An 18,379-nucleotide genomic window follows, 5' to 3' on the forward strand; every position below is an offset into this window, starting at 1 on the left:
GGCTATGGCCACATCACCCTGAACATACCAGTCTTGTCTGGTCCTGGAAGGTAAGCAGAGTCTAGCCTGGTAAGGAAAATAGCAAAAGCAAATGCGTGTTCCCTTTCTTCCTTCCACCCTCACGTGATCTCGCCAACTTAGAGTTTTCCAAATAAGACTATGATTAGTGCATTTGAGGAACTGAACAAATGAGCTCTGCACATTAAAGCTAGAAGAACAGTAAAATAAAACTAATGAACATTTATACTTTTGAAAACATAATTAATGTATGCTTGAGGAAATGTGAAAGATAAACATTTAAATGTTAAGACACTCGTTACTTTCCCCACAGGGACAATGTGGAGAATTAAGGAGATAACAAGTGGGAAGAGCTTTGAGCTCTTTAGGAGAAGGTGCCAGATGAAAGCAAATGGTTATTAATTGTTAGAGCTATCAGATGCTTACTAATATATTGCTCATGATAGGAAGTATATTTCCTCACTTGGAAAAGAGGATGTTTATCGTTCTTAGGATGACACAGATGAAGTGATCCTTTCTCTTAGTTATTTGCTGTCTTGTCAGAAGTCCCTTCTACTTCTTGACCTCATACTCATTTCTTAAATCTACACAAAGTGACTTGACTATTTCCAAACTCCAACCCTTTCTTAGTGTTATTTCCCTACCAGAGTCTTACAGTCTCACACCTCAGGGGACCTCTGTTGATACCATTTTCTTTCTTCCTCATTTATTTGGTCACATAATTGGGATGCCTTACAATGATGCTTTACGATGCTGCCAACTCACAAATGTATTTCCTGTTATATTAATATTTATTGTAAGTATTGTACAAGGAAGTTAAATGTATATTAGAATAGTCACCACAGAGACAAACCTATTGCTTTTTTTAAAGGGAGGGGGAAATGAGTTGGGGGGATGATAGTTGTCTTGGTCAGTGTTCTGTGGCTGTAAAGAGACACCAGGACCACAGCAACTCTTATAAAGGAAAGCATTTAATTGGAGCTGGTTTACAGGTTCAGCTGTTTAGTCCATTGTCATCATGCCAAGGAACATGGTGTCATGCAGACAGATGCTAGAGCAGTATCTGAGAACTATATCCTGATCCATAGGCAGAGACAGATAGACAGACACGACATCTGGGCTTGCCATAGGCTTTTGAAACCTTAAAGCCCACCTCTAATGACTTACTTCTCTAACAAGGCCACATTTTCTAATTCTTTCAAACAGTGCCACTCCTGGGTGACCAAGCATTCAAATCCATGAGCCTGTGGAGGCCATTCTTACTCAAACCACTACAAGGCTCCATTGTTTCAGAATAGCCATTCTCACTATAGAGAAGGTCATTGAGATAATTAGAAGAAGGTGATATTATGTAAAACATTAAATTTGTTTGGCATGGTAGCACAGCCTTTACTCCTAGCACTTGGGATCTGTGATAGATCTCTATGAGTTTGAAGCCAGCCTGGTCTACATAGTGAGTTCTAGGGCAACAAGGGCTACATAGTGAGATCCTATCTCAGAATAAGTAAATACATACATTTTTACATTTATCACTTGAAAATTTTATATATAGATATAATGTATCTTGGCCATATACACCCCTCCCCTCATGTCCTTCTTCCAGTCCTCCCCAAGATTGCTTTATATTATATTATCAAGAGATGTGCATAAAATAACTTGCTTTCCTATATTTTAGGCAACACACTAGAATTTGTAATAAAAGAAAGCAAACCTGTTGTGTCATGTGGAGCAAGTGAAATTAAACTTTCCTCTTTATACAAAATGTTAAAATTCATAGCCAAAAGAAGCAAATCTCAAATGTATTTTCACTTCACTAAAGCATGGGGTGAAATAGTCTTCCGAAATCTTGCTTCTCTTTCCACACGTGAGAGGAGGGAGTACTGATAACTATCTGCATGGACTTGCTGGGAAGATGCAGGAGGATTAAGGAGCGTCTAGTCCAGCTTGTATCTCGCCCTACTGCATGTTCAGTAAGTAGCAATAGGAGGAGCTGGTGGGCAGGAGGCATGTCTGTGGACAGTGTGGTTGTCTGACCTACTGCTGTGAGGTGGGTGGTGTGTTAAAGAGACACTCACCAATAAGGCTGTCCTAACCAGTGCGTATGCTTTGCCACTGCAGATCTTCAGCATTAGACAGTAGGTTGTAGCTCATACAGAATTAGCTCTACTGTTCCACAGGAAAATGACACATATTACTTTTACTAACACAGGGCAGTAAAAATTCAACAGTTCATTCTCAGTTGACAATGTTTGGGATACTTTAGACACCACACACACAAATGAGCACATTTTCAAACTGAATTTAGTTTGATAGCTTCACAATATCTTTGTAACATATATGTACGGAAAGATAATGGACTATACTTCTGTGCAAACGTTCTGTAATTAAAGCATTTCACTAATTTAATCTGGTCCTCTGTCTTCTTCCACTTAATTACTTGACATGATTGTTTTAGTCTGAAGATATTTTTGCCTGTCATTTTGAAGCTGTAGGTGGTTGGTCAGAGAGCCTTCTTTCTGTCGCTGTAGGGTGGACCTGCATCTGAGAAGTTGAGTTTAGAATCAAGTGTTTTGTGTTGCAAAATAAGGATGTATGCAAAGAAGGCAAACACTGCTGTTTGAGAAACCAATCATGTGGTTAAAAAACCTACTGGAGAGTGAGTTCCCTTCCTGCTGCCAGCAGCTCCAGGCTCAGGAGTGCTAATCACAGCCCACATTCGGAACTTCCCTATGGCTTTAATGGTTTTGTGAGGAGGGCTTTGGCCATGTGAATGATCCACTGCTGTGCTGAACAAAACGGAGACAGTTTTCTTTTAAAATCCAGAGCAGATGAGAGCCATAAGGAGACAGAGGGTTTCATTTACTCTCAGGACGTGACTGTGCCAGTGAACTAATGAGTCTCCTGGACCTTATGTTGCTCTGGCTTCGATAGAAGAGCCACTCTATCGGGCATGTAGCACTTCCTATCCGTCAAGTGTTTGGACAATAGGCCCCTCGTATGGATTAGAGAGATCTGGCAAGAAAAACAGGTCATCACTGTACCTAACACAGACAGAAAACCTGGCTAATTAATGTATTTCCTACAATGGATAAACAAAAGCAGACACGGAGAAATCTTATTTTTTTCACAGAAACTCTTAGCCTGTGGCTGAAGCAGTTTTAAAATTATTGAGATTCCACAGGCAAACAACAACAACAAAAGCAAACAAACAAAAACCAAACAACCGAAAACTTCCCATTTCCCAAATATATGTGTGCTGCAGATGTAAAGGTTGTTCTTTAAAACTGTAAGTGATTTTGGTGTTGCACCTTCTCTATTTTATCATTCAGTAAAGTTGCAGATGTAGAAATGTTTTTAGACAGTTTTGAAGCCCAGGCAGAGAGAGGCAGCTTTAAAGGGTACTGTTGAGTTGTCTTGTAAAACTCCCACTGTTGTATCATGCAGAAAATAGCAACAGGGATTTTCACTCCAGCAAAGGGCTCCAATCGCAGTCTTAAACTAAGAGCAGATACTGCCACCTAGACACACTCTGATGCCACAGTCAACTTCACCAGCCTTTCCTGCTGTGTAAGAGTGGGAACAAACCGTGAGGGTACAATGTAATGGCGTGGGTAATAGAGAGCCATTCAAAGCTGACTTCATTCATTCTGGGAAAAGTGGACACTTGTGTTTTGATGAACAGTGATCACTCCGATTTATTCAGTGTTTTAAATGCAGACGCTAAGGGCTTTTAGAAGCAGGTGAAAACCTAAAACACAAGAAGCAAGAGTGACACCCACAGTCTTGAACTCACAGAGAAGTGGGTGCAGTAGTGGGTCAAAGCCTTCCTCTGGCTTCTTTGTTTTGCACATTGTGGCTACTTTGGGAGGAGGAAGGGATTCTTAGCACTCACAGTGAAAAAACACTGGCAGGTTTAAGTTTAATGAGTAAAATAACACTGCATAGTAAACAAGATTTTAAAGACTATTACATTACAATTTGTTTGGATTTACCTCTTTGCAAACTAAGCAAGTTAACCTCCCCACTTTCATAGTAACTGCAAAGCAAACATTCTTTGTTGCTCTAGACAGGTATCCAAAGTCACACTGGTTTTGAGTGTATCTCAACAGGCTCATACACATCTTCCTCTTCTTTGCGCCGTTTTTCTCCTGCAAATATCATTTTATTTTCTTCTGTTACTCCTAAAATGGTTTCGATATCATCAACGGTAGTCTGTGAACAATGGTAAAACCAATATTTATTACTTTAAAGACTTCTTATAACATCCACCCCTCAAACATTTATCCCTTTTCAGAGTTCAGTGTAGTTTAAATCAGTCCTACTCAAAATGCGTCTCACTCACTGGCACCGATTCCATCATACATCACTGCCTGTTAGACTTGCTGATGTATGTTTAAACGTGGAGCTAGAACTCAAAATTTTTATGTCCTAGAATTTTATGAGTCAAATGATGAACACACTGGCTTTCTAATTTACACACTTTTAGGTTTTTTTTTTTAATTCATTTTCTAGTCAGTTTGGTGTGCCTAATAAAAGGCATTAATCCGTGATAGGTTAGAAAACAGATTCTTCAGTAGATAATTTGAGAAGTGCTGGCTATACACTTTGAAAAAGGGGGCTAATAGGCTGAAAGAATTTACTTTCATTGTTTTTTGGGAACAAAACTTACATCTTCCCATTTTCGTTTATGTGTATTAAGGGACTGTCTATATAACATGAGACATTCCTTTGTAACATGGGATTCAGTAGGCATGCATACTGCGAATTCCATAGCATCTTTACCATCCTGAATAGGAAGGAACCCAACCCTGTACTTTTCAAAATTACCACCTCAAGTTCAAATTGACTTTGACTATTACTGGTGGTCAGCAGTGGGCTTGTCCTTGACCTTCAAAGTGTGAAAGTTCAGAAGCATCAGTTTGCTCTAATTTGTCCTTTTTAGAGAAAATAAATTATTAATTAATTCATGTCAAATCTTCTCAGTCGTGATGTACAAAACCAATGATCAGTGTCTTAGCTGAAATCATTTTGAAGAGTGAAACATTGTTATTAAAGGGGTTAAACCTAACTTAAGTTTAAAAAATTATATGAAGTTATGAAGTTTTACTTGAGCTTTCTGTTTAAGAGATAAACAACATGTGATCTCCCACTTGAATGCTTAGATATATGTGATCCATTTAAACATGGCAGGGGCCTAGGCTGGAAGCTGTATTGGAAACTGGCTTATCAGGACAGGGCATCAGCTCTTTTCAGCAGTTGTCTCCTGAATTCTAGAATTTAGGAGATTTTGGATCTTTAGAGGCCATACAGAGGTTTAAAAAGGTTAATGGTGAGGGTCCACCTTAATTTGGAGAAATGGAGTGGGTGGATGTCTCACATAGATGCTGGGGTTTTTCTTCTTCTTCTCTTTAACACACTGTTCTTGGGTCTGAGAGTCTGGCTTTAGAAGCGAGGCTCCCCAGGAATCACTAACCAGACATGCATTATGTGAAGTACAAGTACATCATAAATTAGTTACAGTCTAGATTTTGGTTCCATTGTGACGTTCCAGCTTCACCTCCAACATCAGAGAGCCCTGTTGTCTCATGAGCCTGGCTTTCAAAATGGCAGCGAGTTAAAGCAAGTCTACTATATTTCAAAGAAAAAGTTTCAAACTATTAAATTTAACTAACGGGTTCAGTGGGAACCTTACAAAATTGACCCTGCTCATTGTAAAATATGTACTGCTTATAAGAAGAAAAAAAAAGATGGCTTAGCACTTGTTTACAATACAGCATGAGGTATTTTCAGCCCTTGTATAGAAATTAACCAGGATCGTTAGTTAATTAACACCTCACCTTAAAATTGGTCTCGCCTTGCATATTAGGTGCTGATATTTCTTGATGGATGATGAAGAGATTGCGAGCAAAGGTCATGAGGACCCCCTGGAGATCCACACCGATTGTTCTGTTAATGATAGACAAACAATTTACCAGCGATTCTCCTCACATGCTTGAAAACAATCGCCCTCTCATTTGTGTGGCTGGTGATGGAATTTAATGAGTATTTTCAATCTCACAAGGTGGCAATCTTCAGGGATATATGAAAGATGAGGCTCCATTTTAACTTGTCAACAGAAAGGATTTGTGTAATAAATATTTTTTATTAATCAACTTAGCAGAATATAGAAATAGTGAAGTCATTTCTAGTAAAAGGCTACTACTAAGTTAGGGCAGCAGTGCTGAATTTGAAAAGAATCATTGCTAAACGTCGTACATGTCTGATATTTGTGTTTCTTGTTTCTGGAAGCATGTCTGAGTTTTATTTTCTATTTCATGGGAACAAGTAATTTCTGCTACTTATGAGTAGCTCATGTTCAAAGACATATGTTCCCATTTATGAACAGCTGCTGTTATTCTATACCATCTATACCAAGGCCAGAGAACACGTCAAACAGGTAGATTATTGTGTGTTTTAATGTGAGAGCTTTCTAGCTATTTTTTTACTTTATCAAAAGGGAAGCAAAACCGGTTATGTATACAGGTTGCTGTTGTTGTCATCATTATTGTTGTTGTTGTTGTTGTTGTTTCATACAGAGTCTCATTACATAGCCCTGGCTAGGCTAGAACTCACAGAGATCTGCCTGTCATGTTTTGGGATTAAAGGCATGTACCATGATGTCTGGCATGAGTGGATTAATTTTTAATAAGTGTTACTTCCTGAGGGAGATAACACTTAAAGGAGGTGCACCTTAGGTCAACTGCAGAAATGAAGACATTGGAGGAGACTGAATCCACAGTCATCTCCTAACAACAAGCCCTAAAACCAAAGCCTCAGGGTTCCTAATACTGGAGTTCAGTTGGTTTTGGTTTTGTTTGTTTTGTCTTGACACTAGTTAGCTTTGTGGAAGCTACTTAACTCTGCGTCTTCATCTCCTTTTTCTACCAATGGATGACTTGAACTAAAACAGTGATTCTGAGCTTTCTGAGTTACATTCCCCAAATCCAAGGACAAGCCCACCCCTTCTATGAGCAACCATTAGAAAGTAAATGTCCTTTAAGAAGACAGACAAGCTGGGAGTGGTGGTGCTTTCCTTTAATCCTGACACTTGGGAGGCAGAGACTAGCAGATCTCTGAGTCCCAGGCTGGCCTGGTCACAGTGGTTTCTACAAAGAAGTAGATCCTATCAAAATCAACTCCAGACTGAGTAATTTTGTAAAGTTATTTGTATTTTATTACCAGAATTAGTGTAAGACCCTGGGTTCTTAGGGCAATAGATTTCTGGGATCAACCAAAATTAACAAAACCAAGATCTAGTGTTGGATGGCTAAGAATGTCTGTCTTCAACTAGCTTCTTCAGCATTTTTCATGTACATATGAGATCCATTAAAAACTTTGTAGGTAAAAAATTGTGTGTGAATGTATAATATTTTGTCTACAATAGTTAAATGCCTTTTTTCAAATTTTTAGAATTGTTTTTCATATTCCTCTTCCTTGGAATTTCTCCTCCAATTCTATATCTTCCAGAACTATCTCAGAATAAATGGGGCTGTGCTGAAGTTATCCCAGAAAAGCCAAGCCACATGTCTCCTCTGTAGGGTCATCTCCTCTTGAAGTATCTCCCATTTTTTCTAAAAGGATGACTGACTGGTGCTCTGCACCTGGCATAACATGATTTCAGTAACGCCAGACAAAGCCCAGTCGTCTCCTAAAAAGCCTCTATTAAAGTCCTGGATCTTTTTTTCTGTATACCTGTATGAAATGACACCATCTTTTGGACACTTCCTTTGAAATAACCTGTTCTTAACTGCCTGCACTCACAGCTGAGCACAATTCTTTTTGTGCAGCTTTTGGTCTACCCCTTTGTTCACATAGACACAGAGAGAGTACAAGGACATCTTCAGTTGTGTCTAACATTCAGCAAAAGTAAATCAGCAATTTTTACAAACATTATGTACTTTAGTGCACAAAAATACAATAACCATAACATAACAAGGTTTTCTTTGCAAAGCTGGCATGTACTGTAACTTTAGTAAACAAACATCTAGGGTGAGAATCACTGGATAGATAGATGATCTGCTTTGGGACCCAGGCAAGTCACATCTCTAAGCCTGTTTCTGACCTGTGATAATTACCAGGTTCCTTCCCTGCTCTAACATTCTCTAGCTCGTGATTGCAGCAAGGAATGAGGAAAGGAAAGTGTATAAAACATCGTAGGAAGGGCAGAAAATCTCAAGTCTATGTCAGTGGTGCCTCTTCAGTAGAATGTGAGTAGCATGACTTCCTAGGACCATTTCTGCAGCGGAAGCTGAGATGCAGGTCAAGACCAACATCAGGTTCCCCCTTAAGACTTCCAGGTTGTCTGTTTACTCTTTGTGGGTGAAACTTTCCTAATGATGTGAGCAGGTTGCCTCAGGTGACCTGTTTCTACCCACCCGAGTCCTAGGTCTGGGTTTGGCCTGCCACCTTGTCCTGTGTGCACGAGAGCTTATCTAGTTGCAGCCCTCGGGCACCTTGCCCTTTGTAATTTATGCCAGCTGGTGGACACTGAGAGTTCCTGTCTCTGGGTTCTGATTTCTAGCTCTTGTAAGTTTCTGAGCCTTTGTACTTGGAGCTGGTATGTTTCCTATTTAATTAGATTCCTACTCTGGAAAATACTAATTTTTAAAATTAGCTTGCCAACATCAAGTCTAATGGGCTACTTTGTTTGCCTAGTCACAGTAACTGCCTTCTTGCCTTTGCATTGCTTCTGCCCTAGCTTCACACCGGCACTACTGTAGAGTGTAAACATTTAGGTTAGGGTTCAGAACAAGGAAGGACATCACTGGGAAGCAGAGGCAGATTCTTTCTTAGCCCCTGCCAGATATAAATACCAGGGCAGTTGAAATGGATGCATGCTTGTGTGGATATTATAAATAGAGGTTTCATTTCTGGTATCACAGCACAGGATTAAACTGTAGCCACATTCTAGCTCCAAAGGGGAAGAAAGAGCATTTCCATATGCAGAAGCATCAGTGCAGGGCTCTGCCATGAGGACTCTGTTCAGCATACACATTCTCTGAGAAGACTGCATCCAGAGCCAAACTGGCTCCAGCCCTACGTTTTGGAAGAACATCTGCTGAGGTCACCGGAGCACTATTCTAAGCATGCCAGAATGACAACTAGCTTTTCACAACTGGGTCATCTGAACTGGCTCCCTGTGAATAAGATTTGAGCCTTGTGTGTAAGCTTATGTTAAATGTAGATTCCTACCTCATAATTGTGGATAACTGTATTTAGAAACCTGACACCAACAACTACAGGCATTTTGTGAAATACTTGAGGTTCTCAATAAAACAAGATAGACTTCTGATAAATAAGAATGCTGATTAAGTTTAAGAGAAGTACCAATCTTGTTGGTTGATATAGACATTTTAAAGATTATTACATCTTATAGACATACTTCATACTTACAACATGCCCAACTTGTATCTCTTCAGAGATTCATACAATATAAAAACAGTTCCTTGTCTGTCCTGTAAGGTTTCAGTGAGAAGAAAACAAATTGCATATTTATATAGGAAACAGACAATGTAGTGTACCACAAGTAACAAGACTGATAAGAATTGAAATCTAGAGCTACCATTAAGTGCCATAATAAAGGGGCCACCCCCAGAAAAGGGGGCTCTAGTGTGGTACTTCTTTTATTTAGTATGTTCCTTATAACACCTCCATTAGAATCACCTATTACACCTGTTTAGACGAGATCTTCATAGGCACCATCTACTAGCAGAATCCTTGGACTTAGAGAGAGTAGTTGTGTGTGTGTGTGTGTGTGTGCGCGCACGCGCTCGCGCGCGTGCGCTTGTGTGTGTAAAAGAATTTGAGGGTGAGGGAGATAGCTCAGGTGGTTAAGTGCTTATCTTATAAGCATGATGATCAAAGTTGCTGTCAAGAACTCACATAGTTTAAAAGCTGGCACACTAGTCACACTAGCACTGGTGTATAGAGGTAGGTTGATGCCTGGGGCTTGCGAGCTGACAAGCCCAGCCTAATTGGCGAGTCTCAGGTTAGTGAGAAACTGAGGAATGACAGACAAAGTTGTCTGTTCTCTGACCACCACAGGTACATAGCCACACATGTACATGTATGTACCTGTACACACACATGAACATGTGTGCACATATATACACAAAAGAATCTGAGTTTCAGTGGGAAATCACATACATAGCATACCCTAGTACTTTATCATAGGTTTTGTAAAACATTTTAAAGCTTTGTAAGTGATAGTTTAAAATACTATCTGTGTTGGTTTGAAGAAGAATAGTCTCTATAGGCTCATATGTTTGGATGTTTGGTTCCAAGTTGTTGGAACTCTTTTGGAAAGGATTAGGAAGTATGGTCTTGTTGGGGGAGTTATGTCACTAGGGACAGGATTTGAGTGCCCTCCCTCCCTCCTTCCCTCCTCCCTCTTCTTTGCTTCCTATTTGTGGATCAGATATAAGCTCTCAGCTACTGCTTCCAGCACCATGCCTACCCACTACTGTCTTCCTGCTGTGATGGTCATGGGCTCACTCTCTCAAACTGTATGCAAGCCCTCAATTAAATATTTTCTTTTGTAAGTGTTGTTTTGGTCATGGTATCTCTTCATAGCAACAGAACAGTAACTAAAGCAAAAAAGAAGTTGGTACCATTGCTGTGACAGGCCTTACTTAACATTTGGGTTGTTGGAAGAATGTGACTTTGGGACTTTAGATTAGGAAAATGATTGAATGCTATAAACAGCCACCCTTTTTTTTTTCTGCTCATTCTGTTCGTTTATTGTCCAATTGTCTGTTACAGTCCCCGTCACTTTACAGACCCGACTATTTCCACCGCTGCACTATTGTAAACCACATCGGCAAGTTAATACATAAAGCTTTGCATTTCAAAAAACTAGACACTTTAGTAACAATATTACAAAGGTTTTAGCTTCAAAAATAACTGAAAATGAAAAAAATAAACTTTTAAAGAATTAGCATCATAAAATTAATTTATTCCAAGTAAAAATACAAAATAATAATATGACATTGACCAGATATGAAAGTCCCTCCCAGAAACAACTCTAGTAATGATTGAGAAAGCGCTCCTTAAAGAAAATACGAAATAAAATGAAAAATATGTAAATATGTTTAATTTTTTTCTTAGCAAAAAATCTTTCTAAAAATAACAATGAAAATTTGTCTCAGTACAAAGGCTACATTACTATTGAAAAAATACCAGCATGAGGCAAAGGTGCGCGTCTGACAGTAGAAAATGAGCTCATAAACAGCCATCTTAATAGGAACGTGGAATACAGTAGGACTGTGGTGGCCCAGCTTAAGAGGTTTCAGGAAGAACAATATTAGTAACTGAACTAGAGATCTCTTGTGATGTTTTGGTTTAAAAAATTGGCTTCTTTCTGCCCTTTCCCCCCATCCCCCAAATAACTAAGAAAAACTCTGCTGGATGCTAAGTTGAAGGGTTCTGGCAGAGGAGATTTCAAGACAATCAAATATTGACTATGTCCTGTGGTTATTAGTGATTATTCTTATGCAGGTCTGCAGAGAAGAAGAGCAAACAATAAAAATAAATACAAAATATACAATTTAAGAGGAAAAAGAACACTAGAAAATTAAATGTTGGAGCTTGATTTGTGCTGGAAGAGATAATAAATGGAATGAGAGGAGTGGTACCCTTAAGGGCCAGACCTCACCAAGCTAAGCTTCCATCTTATAAAAAGGAGATGCTTCAAGGAATATTTTCCTGAAGCAATGGCTCTCTCTTTTTTCTTTCTTTCTTTCTTTCTTTCTTTTTTTTTTTTTTTTTTTGTTGACGCACAGATTTTATTTACATTTGTCTACAGTATCATTTCCAGACAAAATGAACTAGTACAGCTCAATTAAACCAAATTAAATCATAATCATCTGAACTGTTTGTAAACTCCTATTAGCTAAATTTCTAATCTTACATTTGCCTAGTACAGCTCAAGTTTTAAATACAGAAAGCACAAAAGCAAATCAAGGCTAACACGTCGGATCTAGAAGATCCAGGCAACTCAGAAAGTAGAATTTCGAGAAGTCTGAGGCACAATTACTAGAGAGTAAGAATATGATATTTTGTTTTCATCTATAGATCAGTTGAGAAGAATACTCACTTTAAAATAAAAACACTTTGTTTGGCCTGTCTACTAAACTTAGAAGGCTTTACTTATTTAAACTGCAGCAGACAAATACTAAAAGAGAAATAGGAAATAATTTCCTCACAAGGAGCCCCAGCACAACTGCTGTCCCTTATATGCTTAAATTTTACTGCTGAAGAGACTGTTAAGAGAAACCTTTTAACTTTTAAATCAGAGAACAAAATGGATCTCACGTGACCAGATTTTAATTTGAGAAATAAAACTCTAAAAGCATTTTAAACCATATGTTTTTTTTTCAGGTGAGGAGAAAAATGATGTTGCTTAAGTTATGCAGAAATAAGAATTCTTCTGTTACTTAGATATCTACAGTGTTGAAAATCAGACATCACAAGGCAAATGCTCACTTAAATTCGTGTCTTTGTCAGCCTGTCACCGAGAAACAGGTTTCAAAGGCTTTCTTCAGTTTGCTCATTAACTATGATTTAGCCTTTTAAAAAATCCTTTCTCAATCAAGTACAATATTTGGTAACTAGACTTAAAGGATATCCACATTCCTTAAACCTTGAGAGAGACATTTTGAAATAAGACGTGGTTAACCCTTTCCTTCTGTAATTTCTACAATCCTCTTGCACTAAGAGGAGGTGTAAAGCTGGCAAGACTCATGAGAACATGGCCACATGTACACACACACACACACACACACACACACACACAATTAGAAGCAAAGCTAAGAACCCTGCTTAGTTCTTTTGTACCAGCCCCCCCCCCCAGCCTTCTCTTCTAGCCCATCTCCTTTCCTGTCTGTCATCGCTGGCTCATCATAGAGGCACTTCACAGCCACAACACTGTCTGGGATCCAGAGAATGCAACAACAGCCAAAGTATAGAACATCTACCCCACAAAGGCTAGAGTTTAAGGAAATACCTTAAACACCATAACTTGAGATACAAAGATAGCAGTACAAAACACAAACTTGAAGAGCCAAGACCATATGCCTCCTCTAGAAGTCTTTCACTCTAACATAATAGACCCTGAGAAATGCAATATTTGTGAAACACAAGACAAAGACTTCAAGATAGCAATTATGACTATACTCAAGGGCCATATAGAGGATATGAATAAATCTCTTAGTAAAGTCTGGGATAACACAAACAGTTCAATGAAATAATGAAAGTAAAACAGAAAAATGGAATCTTTAAAACCCAAGCCGATATAAAACTGTAAATGAGAATTGTAGAATGTCAAACAAAATCTTCAAAGGTAAGCCTTACCAACAGATTATGAGGCATAGAAGAAAGAATCCCGAGTGCTGAAGGTAAAGTTAAAAGAATTTGAATAGCTCTGTAAAACAAACAAACAAAAGAAAACAAAAGTTAAACCTAAAAAACAATGCAGGCACAAAACATGCAGGAAATATGGGACACTATGAAAAGACAAAAATCTATGAATAATAAGGATAAAGGAAGAAGAAGAAGAAGAAAGCCAAGACATGGAAAATATTTTTTAAAATACATAGAAAATTTATAGAACACCAAATTGACAGGACCAGAGAAGAATTTCACCACAATACATAATAATCAAAACACTACATATATAGAACAAAGTAACATATAAAGGCAGACCCATTAGATAACACATGGATTCTCAATGGAGACTCTGAAAGCCAGAAGGCCTGTGAGGAAGTTCTACAAATTCTGAGAGACAACAGATGTCAGCCCATACTATGATTTCCAGCAACTATCAATTATAATCAATAGAGAAAGAAAACTATTTCATGATAAAAATCAAATTTAACCAGTTTTTATCTACTAGTCCAATGCTACAGAAGGCACTAGAAGGAAACCTTCAATCTGAAGAGGTAACCATACCCAAGAAGACATGAGGAATAACTATAATCTTAGAACAGTAAATCAAAAGAGGGAGGAAAAGCAAAATAACAGAAATAAATAAAAATTGTGCACCAAGAACTCTCCATATCAATGGTCTCAGTTCCTCCAACAGAAAGACACTGTGGAGGTTTGAATATACTTGGCCCATAGAAAGTGCTATTAAGAGGTGTGGCCTTGTTACTGGAAGTGCATCATCATGGGGGTGGACCTTGAGGGGTCCCAATGCTCAATCTCTGCCCCCTGCAGGAGATAGTCAGATTAAGATTCAGACTCTCAGCTCCTTCTCCAGCATCTTGTCTGCTTAGATGCTGACATGCTTCCCACCATGATGATAATGGACAGAATCTGTGAAACCATAAACCAGCTTCAGTGAAATGTTCCTTATAAGAATTGCCTTCATCATGGTGTCTGTTCATAGCAATGCAAACTTAAACTAAGACAGATACAGATTAGCATTGGACTAGAAAAAGGGATCTTTCTGCTGAAGTCAAGAAATACCTCACCATCAAGGATAGACAGTACCTCATGATAAAGGAATGAATAAAGTATTCCAAGAAAACAGATCCAAGAAGCAAGTAGTTGTAGCCATTTTCATACCTGACAAAATAGACTTCAAGCCAGATTTAATCAGAAAAGACAGGGAAGGATACTACATATTTTCATCACAGGAAAATCCATCAAGAGGATATTGTAATTCTAAACATTTATGCCCCAAACACAAGGGCACTCCAGTTCATAAAAGACACATTACTAAAACTGAAAACACATACTAATCTTCACACAGTGACAGCAGGTGATTTCAGTATCCAACACTTGCCAATAGACATTTCATTCAGACAAAAACTAAACAGAAACACTGGAGCTCAGTAACATCATAAATAGCCTTAGCCAACATTTACAGAAATTTCCAGTGAAGCACAAAAGAATATACTTTTTTCTAAGCTGCTCCTGGAACTTTCTCCAAAATTGAACACATACTTGCACACAAAGCAAGTCTCAAAAGATATAAGGGAACTGAAATAACACATCTCACCCGATCATTGTGGATTAAAGCTAGGTAGCAATAACAAAAGAAATATACAAACTCATGGAAACTGAACACTCACTACCGAGTGAAAATGTGTCAGGTAGAAATCAAGAAAGGTATTAAACACTTTAGAACCGAATGAAAATGAAAACACAACGTACTCAAACCTATGGGACACAATGAATGCAGTTCTATGAATTCATAGCACTAAGTGCCTATACCAAAAAAACTTTTAGAGAGCCAGATGGTGGCAGCAGCAGTGCACACTCACCTTTCATCCCAGCACTCAGGAGGCAGAGGCAGGCAGAGCTCTGAGTTGGAGGCCAGGCTGGTTTACAGAATGAGTTCCAGGGCAGCCAGGGCTACACAGAGAAACCCTGTCTCAAAAAAATCACATACATACATACACATAAATACATGAATAGATAAATAAGTTTGGGGTGATCTCATTTTAGTAACTTTGTGATACACCTGAAAGACCTAGAGCAATAAGAAAAAAATAACATCCCAAAAGCATAGACATCAAGAAATAATCAAACTCGGGGCTAAAATCAATGAAATGCAACCAACCAAACAAGCAATACAAAGAATCAACGAAACAAATAGTTGGTTCTTTGAGAAAATCAACAGGATTAACAGGTCCTTATCTAAATTAGCTAAAAGACACAGAAAAGATCTAAATTAATAAAATTAGAGACATTACTACAGACACTGAGGAAATAAAGAGAATCATGAGGACATACATTAAAAACCTATACTCCACCAAACTAGAAAACTTATATTAGTGACTGTCTTGGCATATATAACATACCAAGGTTAAATCAAAATCAAATAAGCATCACCATGGAAACCTCACTGTGGTAGAAACACCTCACAGTGCCGGCATGGTGGACTGAAAGTGCTCATGTGGCCAGCACACGGCAAAAGCTCTACAGCACTCCCCATCTGTGTCCCTTCCTGAGAGTGGGCCGTCAAGACAGGAAGGATGGCCACAGTCATGAAGAATGCTTGTAGTCCAGGAAGTCAGCAGGTGAAGCAGGAAGACTACCATGAATTTAAGAACAGACTAAGCTTCGGAGTAAGAGAGGGAGAGGGGAGGAGGGAGGAGCAGAGGGAAGAATGGGGAGGAAGAGGAGGGAAGGGGAAGGAAAAGAAAAGGAGGGAGAGGAATGGTGGTAAGAAGTTCTTACTAGGAATAGATTTCTGCATTAATGTTTAAAGTCAAGAAATCCGAGAGCCCATTTCAGAAAAAATCAGGCAAATTTGTAAAATGCCAACATGGTCAGATGATTCTCTCTTCTTTCAGTGTCTCTCTTTGTCTCTGTCTCTGTGCTTGTCTCTGTCTCTCTCTCTCACACACACATTGTGTGTGTTGCCCCAATCCATATATATGTGTAAGTATGTACATATATTTCTTTATATGTTTATACATATAATATAAATATATTTATAGATTTATAAATATTTATGTTTTTACTTTTTTCCAGTTATCCTCTCTTCTTTGCATTCTTCAAATTTTTTTTAAATCTCTCCTTTGCTTCTGGTTCTGTTTTTATTCTTTGTGTTGTTCCATCAGTCTGTTGGCCCTAATCCATATTTCTCTTCACCCTTTCATCTTTGATCCTTTGTAAGTTATTAAACATGAGCAGACCTGTGGGTGAGCGTGGGGAGCTGTGATGGTTGTCTGTGGTGCCTCTGTCTATCCACCCTTCCCTAGCTTTCCCAGAAGGCTCCTGACCATGCTGGATCACCTCCCTCTGTACAATGTGTCTGCGCCCCTGGACCATGGCAACACGTTTTCCCTATAAAATCTGCTCTTAGTTGTAGTAACATAGCCAATGAGGTTTATTGTAGGTGCGATTACTGCTAATTAGAAATGTTTCTTAGTATCCTGCCGTGACGACTTGCACTTACATTGGCAATTTTTTACAGTCTCTATAGAGACTGAATTTAAAAAGAAAATGAAAAGAAGTGTATCCAGTCACCCAAGAAACAAAGGTGTAAATAATTCCTACTGGGCTTTACTTTTCTCAAAAGTATTATAACTCTAATCAAGTACAAAGCCTCTAATTCAAGAATAAACATATTTCAGGTAGTAGAAAGTGATAAGGTATGTTTTGTTTTGGGCTTTGATACATCTCTACAAATAAGCTGATTTACAAAATGTATTCTGTCTTGATGCTTTAGAAAAAGAAAACAAATAGATTAGCTACCTTGCGGTACATGGGAATGTATAGGTCTTATCAGTTTGGGACAAAAACTAATTCTGAAGGGATTGTGTGTAGCCGATGTAACAATTTAAAGTAAGTCAGTTCACTCTGGTTTTTTTTTTTTTCATTCTTTCTGCATTTCATCAGATTTAATGTAATCTGCAAAGCAATCCCAGCCCCATTGTACATATATGGACCTGCAGAGATCAGGCTGGCCAACAGGCCTCGTGATCGTGACAAGGCCTTGCCAAGCGTCACCCCAGGCATTCTGTTCACAAGCATACTCGGTTCAAAGTTTGGATGGCTTTAAAGGACCCCCAAAAGGTTGACTCTTGAAAACAGTATTGGTTTTCAAGTAATAAAACTGAAAATTTATATACATTAGGGCTCAGTCACAGACTGCTTGCCTAATTAATATATATTAAATTGTATCTTTACAAATCAAAACATTCAATTAAATTGCAACTGTACAATTATCATTATTTTTGGGCAGTGAATTTATTTTTATGCTGTCAATGTTGTATGTTGGGTTTGCTCAAGTAGGTACTGTGTCATGTAGTGTTTGAGAACATCTTGGTGTGTCAGAGTTTGAAAATATGTGTCCAAGTGGAAAAATAGGAAATTATTTCTCCAGAGTAACATGAGTTTCTGGACAGAAACTGGAGGTCCTGGTTTAAGAAATAGCCCCTGTGTTTCATTTGCCCCACGACACTAAGTTAGGGTGGAGCAGCTACACAGGGGCAAAATTGGAGATACGGCCCCTTCTTTAAATAATCAGAGCTCCTTCTTAAGAGAAATTATCACATATAAATAGCAGAATGATAAGGACTTTATTTTGTTGTTCTCTAGTTTGTATTTCAAACAAAACATTTATGTGACTATATTGGAAACAGGGCCGTTAAGGAAGATGAAGTCCTAACAGTAGAGCCCTGATTCTTTAGAACTGGTGTGCTTATATAAAAGGCCTCACCTCCCATGGTGTGTGTGTGAGAGAGAGATTACATGTGGGCAATGAATTTGTTTTTATATTGTTGATGTGATATATTGGATTTGCTTAAGTAGGTACTGGGTCATGTAGTATCTGAGAACACTCTAGTGTCAGAGATTGTGTGTGTCA

At 38.4% G+C, this 18,379-nt stretch overlaps 1 protein-coding gene across 1 annotated transcript in view; it reads right to left on the minus strand.

The window, feature by feature from the left end:
* Positions 1–4,098: 4,098 nt before the first annotated feature.
* The window catches only part of IQCH (IQ motif containing H), a gene marked incomplete at both ends in the record, with an annotated part of 170,461 nt that continues 156,180 nt past the window's right edge, over positions 4,099–18,379 (minus strand). The window contains 3 exons of the mRNA XM_080930607.1: positions 4,099–4,230; positions 5,856–5,964; positions 9,451–9,512. Of these exons, the coding sequence (XP_080786733.1) occupies positions 4,099–4,230; positions 5,856–5,964; positions 9,451–9,512 (303 nt within the window). The remainder of the gene's footprint in view (positions 4,231–5,855; positions 5,965–9,450; positions 9,513–18,379) is intronic.

Source organism: Micromys minutus, assembly GCF_963924665.1.
Source record: "Micromys minutus genome assembly, chromosome: 16".
Taxonomy (NCBI): Eukaryota; Metazoa; Chordata; class Mammalia; order Rodentia; family Muridae; genus Micromys; species Micromys minutus.